Source organism: Pan troglodytes, chromosome 3, assembly GCF_028858775.2.
Source record: "Pan troglodytes isolate AG18354 chromosome 3, NHGRI_mPanTro3-v2.0_pri, whole genome shotgun sequence".
NCBI lineage: Eukaryota > Metazoa > Chordata > Mammalia > Primates > Hominidae > Pan > Pan troglodytes.
In genome coordinates, this window is record NC_072401.2 from 53,629,629 (window position 1) to 53,642,086 (window position 12,458).

General features: G+C 41.6%; 1 protein-coding gene across 4 annotated transcripts in view; it reads right to left on the bottom strand.

Moving 5' to 3' along the window:
• SHROOM3 (shroom family member 3) overlaps positions 1-12,458 on the bottom strand; it is a 357,377-nt gene that overhangs the window by 281,321 nt on the left and 63,598 nt on the right. The window contains exon 1 of one of the 4 annotated variants that reach the window (XM_016951561.4): positions 4,538-4,644. The exons of 2 other annotated variants lie outside the window; for them this stretch is intronic. In XM_016951561.4, coding sequence (XP_016807050.1) covers positions 4,538-4,600 — 63 coding nt within the window. In that variant the 5' untranslated portion in view covers positions 4,601-4,644. Of the gene's footprint in view, positions 1-4,537; positions 4,645-12,458 lie in introns of those variants that run through there. One more of the 4 variants, XM_016951562.4, reaches the window with a different exon arrangement.

The following is a 12,458-nucleotide window of genomic DNA, read 5'->3' on the forward strand; positions in this document are numbered from 1 at the left end:
CAGCTCTAGAATATATGATTTTAAAGCAGCATCTCTGTCTGTTCCTATCATGTGCCTGTGCTGATTACTGCTGGAGACACTTCTTTTCTCATAAAATTGGTTAGAAAAATACAGCTGTTCTCAGTTTCCATCGCACAAATCCAAGAGGCAGGACTGGTGAAACTGCCTTCTATAGGACTCCAATTTCCCCTTCTTTAATTTCATGGGTTACAGTGAAGTCAACAAGAGTGTAATTTGTGTTTGCATAAAACCAGAACACAAAGGAAAAGAGCCAGACATTATTGAACATTCAGGAAAGAAAGAGTCCCACACCAAAAGGGCAAAGTTCAGTACTGTTAGCTACTCTCGTTATTCAGCAAATATGCCGCTCATCTGCTTGTAATAGCACAGTGCCAGCTCTCTCTAGCCTTTCCATTGCCTTTGGGAGATAAGAAGGAATTCAGTTTCTATTTTGTCAAAATGGAATATACTTGATGATTAAGGGGATATTAATTAAGGTAGCATTAATGAAACCATGCCACTTCTAAACTCTGTTTGTGATTCACAAAGAAAGAAAAAGTCAACCAGTCCTCCTTATACACTGCCTCAAAGAGGACGAGCTCTCTCCTCCTCCTATCATCATCCATTTATTTTGTCTGTCTGTTAATCTAACCATCCATCCATCCATCCATCCATTTAATCTATTCTCTCTCTCTTTCTTTCTCCCTCCCTCTCTCTGTTAATCTATCTTCCTTGAACTATCTATCCATCTGAGCCTCAGTCCAGTTCTAGGAAAGTACGCATACATCATGACAATTGCAATTAAGACAAAGCAGTCACCCCATCTGTGTGAACTCCCTGGGAACTGAAAGTGCAAACTCTTAATCTATAAACATGAAATAAAAACCTGCCCAAAGCAACAGCCTATCTCTGATCATATAGAATTAGATTTTTCTGTCTCACAATCCAGGGAAATACAACTTTGTATGACTAGAGGCAAGAGAACAAACTATAATTGACACAGAAGGAGAGAGCTGAGGACTTCAAATTGCATTGCTGCCCTGCTAAAACCATCCAGGGGTTTCCCATCATACTCAAAGGAAAAGCCGAAGTCCTCACATTGACCAGGGGCTCAATACACTTTGGGTGCTCTGCTCCAGCCATGCACGACCTCTTTCCTGATTTTTATTTTATTTTATCTTTTTATTATTTTATTTATGTATTTATTTTTGAGACGGAGTCTTGCTCTGTTGCCCACGCTAGAGTGCAGTGGCGCAATCTCGGCTCACTGCAACCTCCATCTCCCAGGTTCAAGCGATTCTCCTGCCTCAGCTTCCCAAGTAGCTGGGATTAAAGGTGCCTGCCACCACGCCCAGATAATTTTTGTATTTTTAGTAGAGACAGGGTTTCACCATGTTGGCCAGGCTGGTCTCGAATTCCTGACCTCAGGTGATCTGCCCACCTCAGCCTCCCAAAGTGCTGGGATTACAGGCATGAGCCACTGCACCCAGCCCTCTTTTCTGATTTTAAAAAACATGTCAGGCATGCCTTGCTGTAGGACCTGTGGATTAGCAGTACCTCTGCCTTGGATATTCTTTCCCCAAACATTGCACAGTCTCTATGTCATGTTCCTCTGTTTTTATTTTTCTATTTTATTGATTTCCACTCTGATCTTTATTATTACTTTTTTCTTGTTTACTTGAGAGAGCAAATTATTGTTTTAAGCCACTAAATGTGGGAATTTTTTTTACTTAGAAAGAGATTACTGAAACACAAGGAAAAATAGTTTCTCTAGGAAAAAGCTACTTTAAGAAGTTCCAGATGAATGCTTTTAGTTAGCCCAGACATACTGTTGGGGTTAAGAGTTGTTAAGGTGTTTGGCTGATAGACTGTGAAATCAGAAATCATACAATGTCAAAGTGAGTAAGAAGTTATTTTGCTCAGAGAGCTGAAGTGACTTGTCCAAGATCACACAGCTAAATAGGAACATGCCTTAAAACAGAAATGGACTCTCAGTTCCATATACGTCTCTTATTTGTTCTACAAATATTTATTAAGCACATTCTTTATGTAAGGCACCATGCTAGCAGCTAGGGATAACACAGACAGCCTTATCCTTATAGAGGTTACATGCCATCAAGTCAGATAGACCTTAAGTAATGAAATAATCTTTTTGTTTGTTTAATTACAATTGTGATAAGAGTCACAAAGGGGAATAAGGTGCTTTGAGAGTATATAATACAGAAGTGGACTCTGAAATACTCTGGGGAGAAGAGAGACATTTAAGCCAAAAGGAAAGGATGAGTAAGAATTGACTGAATGAGGAAGGGAATAGGGAACAATCCAGGCAGAAGGAAAAGCATGACCCTGTCTACTACATCAAACTGCTTCTCTTACAATATCATGGCGCTCTTCATTCTTCAATGCCTGGGTCATTGAGATGATTAGGAGACAAGGACAGCAAGTCGAAATACATAGGAGGATAATGGAATGAGGTCCAATAAGGGTGGATCTCTCCTGACTGGGAGATTTACCAGGAGGGTCAATGAGTCCAAGAACACCTATGTCAGCATGAAAACAGAAAGATGGGAAATATGTAACCTGTTAACAAGTGGTTTGGTTTCCATACCACCACAAAAGGGTCTCCTTGGGAAATTCCATACCTCCAAGTCATTTGTCTTTGCCCACTGCCTTCATTAGGGACACCTGCTCCACGAAGGCCTGACACAGGAAGTGATGGCATCTCTGGGACTTGGGGCAGGTAACAGCTGCATGTGCAGTGTGAATTCCTTGGGCCACTACTGGGGCTCAGTGCTGGCAGTGTCCAAGAGGATGGACCATCCAGCTCCCTAACACTGCAGTGCCCTGCCCTCCTCACCCCAGAAGCACACCCTCCAATTCACTCACACACCTGTGCTGTGGCATATCCTAGTCATGTCATTAGGCAGAAATGCTTAAACCTTCAAACCTTAAGTTCTCCTGTTCCAAACTCTCAACACACTAGCCTAACCTCCTAATCTTGACACGTGTTACCTGTTTTGGTCATCACACATATCCTTCCCTTGTATGAACAGCTTTGGTCCACTGACACCTCCATTTTCTCTCAAACTAGTCATTCCTTCCTATCTTCAAGTCCTTTCTTGTCGTGCCTGGTTCCTTGACTTCCTATGGCATCCACCTGCCAGAACTACAACCTTGTGTCATCTATGTCTGTGTTTTTATACCCCAGGCTGCTGAGTGCTGAAGAAAATGATACCACAATACAGACTGGTGCCATACACATATGGTAGTCTCTCACCTAAGTTGATATCAGACACTGCTCCCATTCTCCACGTTGCTCACATGCCTCACATCAGACCTTCACCAATGTTCCCAACCACTTCGTCTATTCCCTCTCCCCACATCAGGAAAAATGAGCCCTCAACACCAGAAGAGCTCAACTTCTGCTTCTCTGCTATCAGGGGTTTCCTAGGAGCAGAGTCAGAGACAGGGATTCATTACAAGCAATGTACTGAGGGATGTTCTTGGGAGAATCCTATAGGGCAATGAAGGAAGCAGAAAGGCATGGAAGTGAAAATGTGGTTCCAGCTGAAGTCTGTTCTCAGCCTGATCGCATCAGATCTCTGGAGCAGGAAGGGCACACAGAGTTGTCTGCTTTGATGCAAGAAGGCCAGATTTTTGTACTTTCTTATTGATCAGTCATTGGTTCTAGGCCATCCCTGGGGGGAAGGTACGTAACCTCATTTTTTTGCTCCTTTCAGCAGAACACAATTTTCCACAAGAGAGTGCAGCTGTGAGCCTCAGCAGCCAATACAACAGCTTACAGCTGGGGATACCCATCCAGTTAAGGGGACCTGGGCATGGCACCAATAGCAGCTTTTACAGTGTCCACGCTTACAATCTCCTGCGTCTACAGGCATCTCTCTTTGCGGAAGTCCTCAGTGTACTGCGCGCCTCCAGCAGGCTCCTAACCCAGTGTGATCTATCACCACACCTCTTGTTACACCGCGTTTTAACCATCTGCTTAATTTTGTAAGCTCCCAGATGGTGGGGCCATCATTTTCTTTTTAGTTGCCTTGGTGCCTAAATAGAAAAAAGCTGTTCTGAATAAATGTTCTGCATTCACTCGTGGTTCTGAGGTAGTTAAGAGTTTGTTTGTTTGTTTTTTAACAGAACAGGCCTTTGAATTATGTTGCATAGATGACAAACTTAGGCAGCCCCTTTAGAACCAACCTTGACAAACAACCTCTATTTGCCAAATTCTGTATCTTGCACATTGGACATCAAAGGCTACAACACAAGGACCACAGCAAGCACCACACAGAGGGTACCACGAAAGGTCCCTCCCACTACTCACCCTCAGGATAAATAACTAAAATACCAGGTTTTGTGGCTGCTTTCAAGTGCCAATATTTGGAGGGGACATCCCCTTACAATCAGGCACCTACCTTAGCAATTTCTTGTGCCACACATGTGTCAGTATCAGTATGTTCCGCCTGATTCCCGTTCATTCTCTTGCTACTTTTAATATAATGACCTTGTGCCCTAAAACACTTACCATCTGGGAGAGGTCCCCGCCATTGCTCAAGCTCAGCAGTCCTCTCGCTTCATGGGAAAGCATGGTTACCCAATGCAGAGGTGTTAAGTGATCTTGTTTGACAAACAGGAACAAAACTAGTAGCGCACAATGTTAATTCTGCCTCTGAAGTGCTCCACACAGCTACATACCAGGGTAAAACCCTAGTGCAATTCTTTTACTTCCTAAAGATTTGCTATGTGAGTGAAGAATGTACAAACAACTGAATGATGAGCATAAATAACACCTGAAAAGGTTCAGAAGTTTAGAAAAGAATTTCAGAAATTTGGCAATCATTTTTCTGTTGAGAAATAACTAGTCCACAGAGGGCAAAAAAAAAAAAAAAAATCAATCTGGGGCACACACCAGCAGATATTAATTGAATTAGGGAGGGGGCCGTGAGCAGGGAGAATGAGAAAAATAAGGCCCACCTACTCATTTCAAAATTAGGAACAAGGACCGTAAAAAGGATGCCAAAACGACAGCCTATCATAGAAAGTTAATATTTTCACTTTATTTATTTATTTTGAGATGGAGTTTCGCTCTTGTTGCCCAAGCTGGAGTGCAGTGGCATAATCTCAGCTCACTGCAACCTCTGCCTTCCGGTTTCAAGCGATTCTCCTGCCTCAGTCTCCTGAGTAGCTGGGATTACAGGTGGCCACCACCATGCCCGGCTAATTTTTGTATTTTTAGTAGAGACAGGCTTTCACCATGTTGGCCAGGCTGGTCTCGAACTCCTGACCTTGTGATCCGCCCACCTTGGCCTCCCAAAATGTTGGGATTATAGGCATGAGCCACCACACCCAGCCAATATTTTCACTTTACGTTAAAGCTAATTAAGGTTTATAAAAGGAAAGTGGGTAGAGGAGATACTTAAGAATGGGTGAGGAAGAAAGGAGGGAGGGTTCTCATCCTAGCCAGGCTCCTAATAGGTATCTCAGTCCCTTCACTCCCCTCACCTTTAGCCGAACTTACTCAGCCCCTCCCAGGACACCATATCTACCAAGACCTAAGAATCCTCTGCAGCTCCTCCTTTGCTTATTTTGAGCAATTTAGGCTCAGGCCATTACCATCAATTATTCCTCTCAGAATCAGGGTTGCCAGAGTTAGCCAATACAAATACAGGACTCCCAGCTAAATTCAAATTTCAACTAGACAATGAATAATGTTTTAGTATAAATATACCACATGCAATGTTTGGGACATACTTATACTAAAAATAAAATCCTTGTTTATCTGAAATTCAAATGTAACTAGGCTTTTTTTTTTTTTTTTTTTTTTTTGAGATGGAGTTTCACTCTTGTTGCTGCCCAGGCTGGAGTGCAGTGGTACGATCTTGGCTCACTGCAACCGCCGCCTCTCGAGTTCAAGCAATTCTCCTGCCTCAGCCTCCCGAGTAGCTGAGATTACAGACACCCACCAACATGGCCAGCTAATTTTTGTATTTTTAGTAGAGATGGGGTTTCACCATGCTGGTCAGGTTGGTGTCAAACTCCTGACCTCAGGTGATTCACCCGCCTTGGCCTCCCAAAGTGCTAGGATTATAGACGTGAGCCACCGTGCCCAGCTGCATCATCTTTTATCTAGCATCTCCACCCAGAATCCCACGATCAAAACCAAATTTTGTTGAGATTACGCCTCTAGCAAGAGGCTTCTTTGCCTGCTCTCTGTCTGCAGGAGTGTTTTCTCAGAGAGGAGCATAGGGAAGACCCCCAGCCCAACACCATGTAGAATATGAGAATCTGTGTCTTACCATAGAAAGTCTAAGTTCACATGTATAGGATCTCATGCATGATTTATTCAAACATTTTTGTCAACAACAATGGGAGCTCAGAAAAGTTAAACAATTTTCCCTGAGGGGCAGTTATTAATGCGGAGTCAGGACTAGAATCTATGTAGCATAGGGTTTTTTTCCTTATCATGAGAATTTATCATAAACTTTATATGTATATAATACCCCAAGCTTCAGGAATCAGATGGTGAAGTTGGTACTAAATTCTAAAATAATTTTGTAAACTTAAAAAGGATAAAATGACCGAAAAGAAGAACATGACAAAGAAAGTTGGCTTTTGTGAAATCTAGTTTGTAATGTACCTTTTGAATCTCATTTTGAAATTCTGCAATCAATTACTTTTCAATCAACCAGTCATTCAGCCCTTCAGAACAGCATACTTGCTCTGATTCAAAAGCTCCACAAAGCAGGCTAATTCTCATTAGTGCACATCCATCACTGAGCTAAACATGCCTTCCTGGCAGCAGACACCAGCAAATGTCAAGGAAGGTGGGAAGAAGCAAATGAAAAGAGCAGCAGTTCTGAAAACGGAAAATACTTCTTTCGCCCAGTTTGTATCTAGGGGCTATGGGAATGTTTAATTTACTAATGGGCCCCTTGTCATTTGAGAAGCACATTGCACTATTGAAACCTAACAGAGGCTCTCACCTAGCAGCAAAGCGGGCCTAAGATCTGGGCCAGGCTGTTTGGCCTTTACAGACTTTTGTTAAAAAGCCCTCATTTTCTAGAAATGGTATCCAAAGTGCATTCTCTCTCTCTCTTTCTGGAACTCTTACTATTTTGGAGGCTTCAGTGGGCAATTGTGATGATCATTTCCCACATGGTGTCTTTCCAAAATTAATATCCAAAATAGAAAACACAGCAAAGCTTAGATCAAGGTGATCTGTGACCTGCACAAAGTCTGCATCAATTTGGATGCTCTGGCTGCAAATCACAAAATAACTCATCTAAAAATGGCTTGACCAGGGTTGGGGGGTGCTTTTTTCACATAAGAGAGGCAGACAGTCCTGGTGTTGTTTCAGGGGCTCCCCAGTGTCAGGGCTCTGAGTCAGCTTCCCCTAATTTTCTTGGTCTGTCCCTCAAGACTGCAAAATGGCTGCAGCAGCTCCCCGCATGACATCATGGTATCCTTGCATTTGAAACCCAAAGCAGGAAGAGGTTTTTCTTGCTAGACTTTTTATTATCAGAGAGAAAAATCTTTCCAATAAGTATCCACCTGTGCCTCATGACTGGATCTCAGTCACATGCAAGGGAGTCTAGGAAAGCAAGCATCCAGCGTTTTAAGCTTCTGTGTAGTAAAACAAAGGCTCTGACAATGAAGAAAGAGCTGCCACATTTCCCACTAACCAGTATGCTTTGTGGGGCAGTGCCCTGCCACCAACACAGGCCAAGAAGTCTTTCCAAATTGGCTTAATCTCCTATTTCCCCATTTCTATTCATGGCACAAGCATTCTAACACTACTCTGGAGATCTTGGATTCATCTTTGACTCCCTCCTTTCCCTAATTCCCACATCTGGTCAGTGCCCATGTCTCAAGGATCACCCATTCCTTCTCAGGGAGTCTTCCATCTTGCCTCTCCTTTTGACTCTAATTGAGCATATTAATTCAGACTCTTATCACTTCACAGTCAGACCACAGTTCAAAAGTTGCCAAACCATCCTGCCTTCCAGCAGCAATACCACTTTTTCGTGACTTTCCTGTTGAGAAAACTTTCAAGAATTCCCCCGTTAACCCCAGAAGATATTCCAAAGCCTTATTCCAACCCCAGTGGGCTACAGTGGTTAAGAAAGCTGACTCTGTAGTTAAAAGACTTGTGTAATATTGGGCTAGTGACTTCACCCTCCAACACAGTTCTTTCCCACATAAAATGGAGGTGATGCTAGTACAGGGCACACATGGTGTCAATAAGTTGTAATTATTGTTTCTTGCTATTATTTTTATATATAGGCATTCTACATATTAGGGAGAGTAGGTGGGTAACATATATGAGGTGTCTGTCCTCAATTAGCTGATTTCAATTGCTGAAATACAATTCAACTGAGGCAGGAGAATAGGGTCTGGAGGCAGGGAACCTAAGGCTGTTTCACGCCAACTTCCTAGGACTAAATTGAAAGGAAAACCCTAACTTTTCATGCCTAAGTAATAAAAGGACCAGAAGCAGCTGGGTGCGGTGGCTCACACCTGTAATTCCAGCACTTTGACAGGCCGAGACAGGCAGATCACAAGGTCAGGAGATTGAGACCATCCTGGCTAACATGGTGAAAACTCCTGTCTCTACTAAAAAAAAGAAAAAAAAAATACAAAAGGACCAGAAGCTACTCCCTTTGCAAACCCCCTGCCTTTTCTGCATGTCAGATGGGAAACTGGCTGTCCACAACAAATCAGACTGATTGCCGGTCAAGTCTTCATTTGTAATTTTGTAACTCCACTCCAGCCTATGAATGGTTGCTGTCCACAACCAATCAGACTGATTGCCGGCTAAGTCTTCCTTTTCATAGAAGTATAACTTTGTAACTTCACTCTAGCCTCTGATTGGTTGCTTTTTGCAACCAACCAGATGTTTGCACAGGAGTGTGACCTTTGTAACTTCACTTCAGCCTCTGGTTGGCTTTCTGCAACCAATCAGACTGATTGCAGGCTACCACTTCATTTACATGAAGTGAGCATGAAGTGGCCAATGGGAAACTTCTAGGGAGTATTTGGACCCAAGAAGATTCTATATCCAGGCCCTTGAGCTGCTGCTCAGCCCGCTCCCACGCTGTGGAGTGTACTTTCGTTTTCAATAAATCCCTGCTTTTGTTCTTTTGTTGCCTCATTCTTTCTTTGCTTTGCTGGGCGTTTTGTCCAACTCTTTGTTCAAAACACCAAGAACCTGGACAACTTGCAGTTACAACCATCATACCGGTGACACAACTATGTCCCTCTAATCTGCTACTTGATATCCATTTTATAAACGGGTCCTTTGTCTTTTTCTATTGACAAAGGAGAGTCCCAAGTGTAGCACCATTCTTGGCTGTGCTCATTCTTCAAGAAAGCTTCCTCCAAAACCCCAAGGCCTCATTTTGTCATCAGGAAAACCTCGACTTGCTGAGGCCATAAACCCTGGCTCGAGCTTTGACTCACTCTTTCAAAGCACATTATGCTTCCAGAAGCTGTTAACAGTATTTATTTATCTTCCTCTGACATCTGCGCAACTTCAAAAAGCAGAAAGAAAAAAGAAGTGGTGGTCTTTGTTTCATTATGCCATAGTTAAGATTGCATCTGTAATTTTTAAGTAGCAGAGATTAAAGGTCATGCCAGGGATTAAACAGACACACAAATTACCTTCTTCTCACTCTACTTGGGTCTTGTGACTTAACTTTTACATCTTTAACTTTTAACTGCCCTTAATTTGACTTCTTTGTCAGTTTCTATGAACCAGCCACCATAAAGGACAATATTATATACAGGAGCATTCATTCTGTTAAGAAAAAAAATTGCATATCTTGAAAGATGAGCTAGATCTGTGCCTGTTGACATCTTCTAGCCACAAAGGAATTTTACATGACTGGGCTTCTTTTGCCGTCTGAAATTATTCAAGCAGCAAAGGTCATGACAGTGCCTCAGTTCACCAGTTCATTTTGGCAAAGTGCTGGCAGGGACCTGGGCCCTGCCCTGCCTGCTTCCTCCAGAGCCCTGGCTAGGCACCATATTCAGGAGTTGGAGTGTCTCCAAGTTTCTAGTAATCTGCACACTTAGTGGTTAGTACTGACTCTGGAACTAGACCACCTGGGCTCACATTGTGGCTGTGTGACCTTGAACAATTGCCTTAACCTATTTGTGCCCTAATTCCTTCATCTAAATTGGGGATAAAAACAAGTTGACCTCATAGGATTGTTGTGAGAATCACATGAGTTAGTACATGTAACGTGTTTAGTGCAATGCCTGACATATGATTAAGAGCTATGTAGGGTGAGCTGTTGTTATTACTAATACTTTTTTTCCTGGGCTTGGCCACCTGTCAACAGTCTTTATGGCCTCCTGGAACACTTCTTAAAATTTTCCCCAAAGCTCTCTTTTCAAACCCTCAGCCATGAATCAATCAATTTCATTCTGTGGAAAAGAGTCTAAGAAGAATTAAATGGAGGATGCTGGAAATGGTGGGGCTAATGCTTTATCACATTCTCAAGAAATCTGGCCAACAGAAATGCAAACTGCCTTGCTTAAAGAGAAGTCCATATTTTATTCCTCTCCAATGAAACAATGTTCCCTTTAAAAGTCAAACAGCATCATTCTCATTGTCTACTCTTTATAACCTCCTACTCAAGTATACATGCCACTAAGAAAATTGTTAATGCATGTACAGTTTAAATAGCTTTGGCCCATTAAAAATCAGACTTAAGTCCATTAATTCTAGGACCTCAATTCTAAGACGATGTTTATTTTGCAAAGTCATAACCACTACAACTATGTGTAACGTTGCTAAAAATATGGTCTATTTAAAAAAATCTTTCTGATGGTCCTTAGTCTGTTAGTGAACCCCCTTTAAAAAAATAAATTATAATTTACACACTTAAACAATTTGCCTTCAATACTATACACTCTTTTTATCATCCTCAATAATAACTCCAATAGCACAATACTAGAAGCTAAGATGAGGTTGAAGTAAGTCAACTGCAGCTTCTTCATAGTTTCAGGGTAAACAACATAATTTACAAGGGACATAGAAACCAAGATGACACACATATTAAAAGTTCTTTTCACCTAAAGACTATAAGAATTCTTTGGATGAATTATCTGTGTTCTCTTAGTTCTGTAAGTGACACTAATGAAATGCAAAAAGGCCAAAAGAAAGAAGGATGGCAAGTAACTAAGAGAGCAAGAGCCCTAGAATAGTCTGAAATTGGCTGCTTCCATCCTTTGAGAGTTGACTAATGAAAACAGGGAACCTCTGTTTCTAGTCTATAGTTCCAATTCTTAGTGAATACTGTCTGTGTTCCAAGTGCAGTAGCAAAATAATAAATCAGAGTGAATTCAATGTAAGTATGACCCTGTTCAAAGAGACTAACCCAGTAGTACATTTCAATTTTCTGTGGTTCACCTACCGGCTCACAACATGGATGGGGATTGTAAGGCGGAGGTTTGATACAGGACCCAGAATTACCAGCCAAGCCAGATACATACCATTAATAAGATGACTTTAAATATAAAAGCAAATAATGTAGAGATTTCTAAATTAAAATTGCCTTTCTCTCCAGCAATTTCACTCCTAGATACATGCCCAAGAGAATTAAAAGCTTATGTCCACACAAACAAAATGTACATGAATATTCACAACAGCACTATTCATAATAGCCAAAAAAGTAGAAGCAACTCAGATGTCCACCAACTAAAGAATGGATAAATAAAATGTGGTATAGCCATACAGTGGAATATAACTTGGCAATAAAAAAGAAATAAAGTACTGATATATGCTACTTCAACATGGATAAACCTTGAAAACACTATGTTAAGTGCAAGAAACTTGCCACCAAAAGCCACACAGTATATGGTTCTATTTATATGAAATGTCCAGAATCAGCAAATCTGTAGGGACAGAAAGTAGATAAGTGGTTGCCAGGAGCTGGGGCAAGAGAGGAACAGAGAATGACTGTTAATGGGCATGAGGTTTATTTTTCTGGGGGTGGGGTGGTGATGACATGTTTCAAAATTGATCGTGGTGATAGTTGCACTACTCCATGAATATACTAAAAATCATTGTATACTATAGGCAGGTGAATTTTATAATATGTGAATTATGTCTCAAAAAGGTTTTTTTTTTAAAGTTGCCTTTCTCTTATTTTAGCACTGAATAGATATTAAGCAGTTACTTAGCACAAGTGACAGGGTTAATAATGAAATATGCAAGATACACAGTAGACCTTTGTCCTTCACAAGGGATACTTCTGGAAACATTTCCAGATTGCCAAATAAATGATTACCACTAGGGCTGAGATCGTACAACCATAGAGAGCGTCATTCCTTTAGGAATCTATGTGAATGATGCCCCCAGGAGTCATGCAGAGTACAAACTACATGTCCACACAGGGTGGTCCTGGCTGCCACTAAGACACCAGCATGTAGCTTTCTTT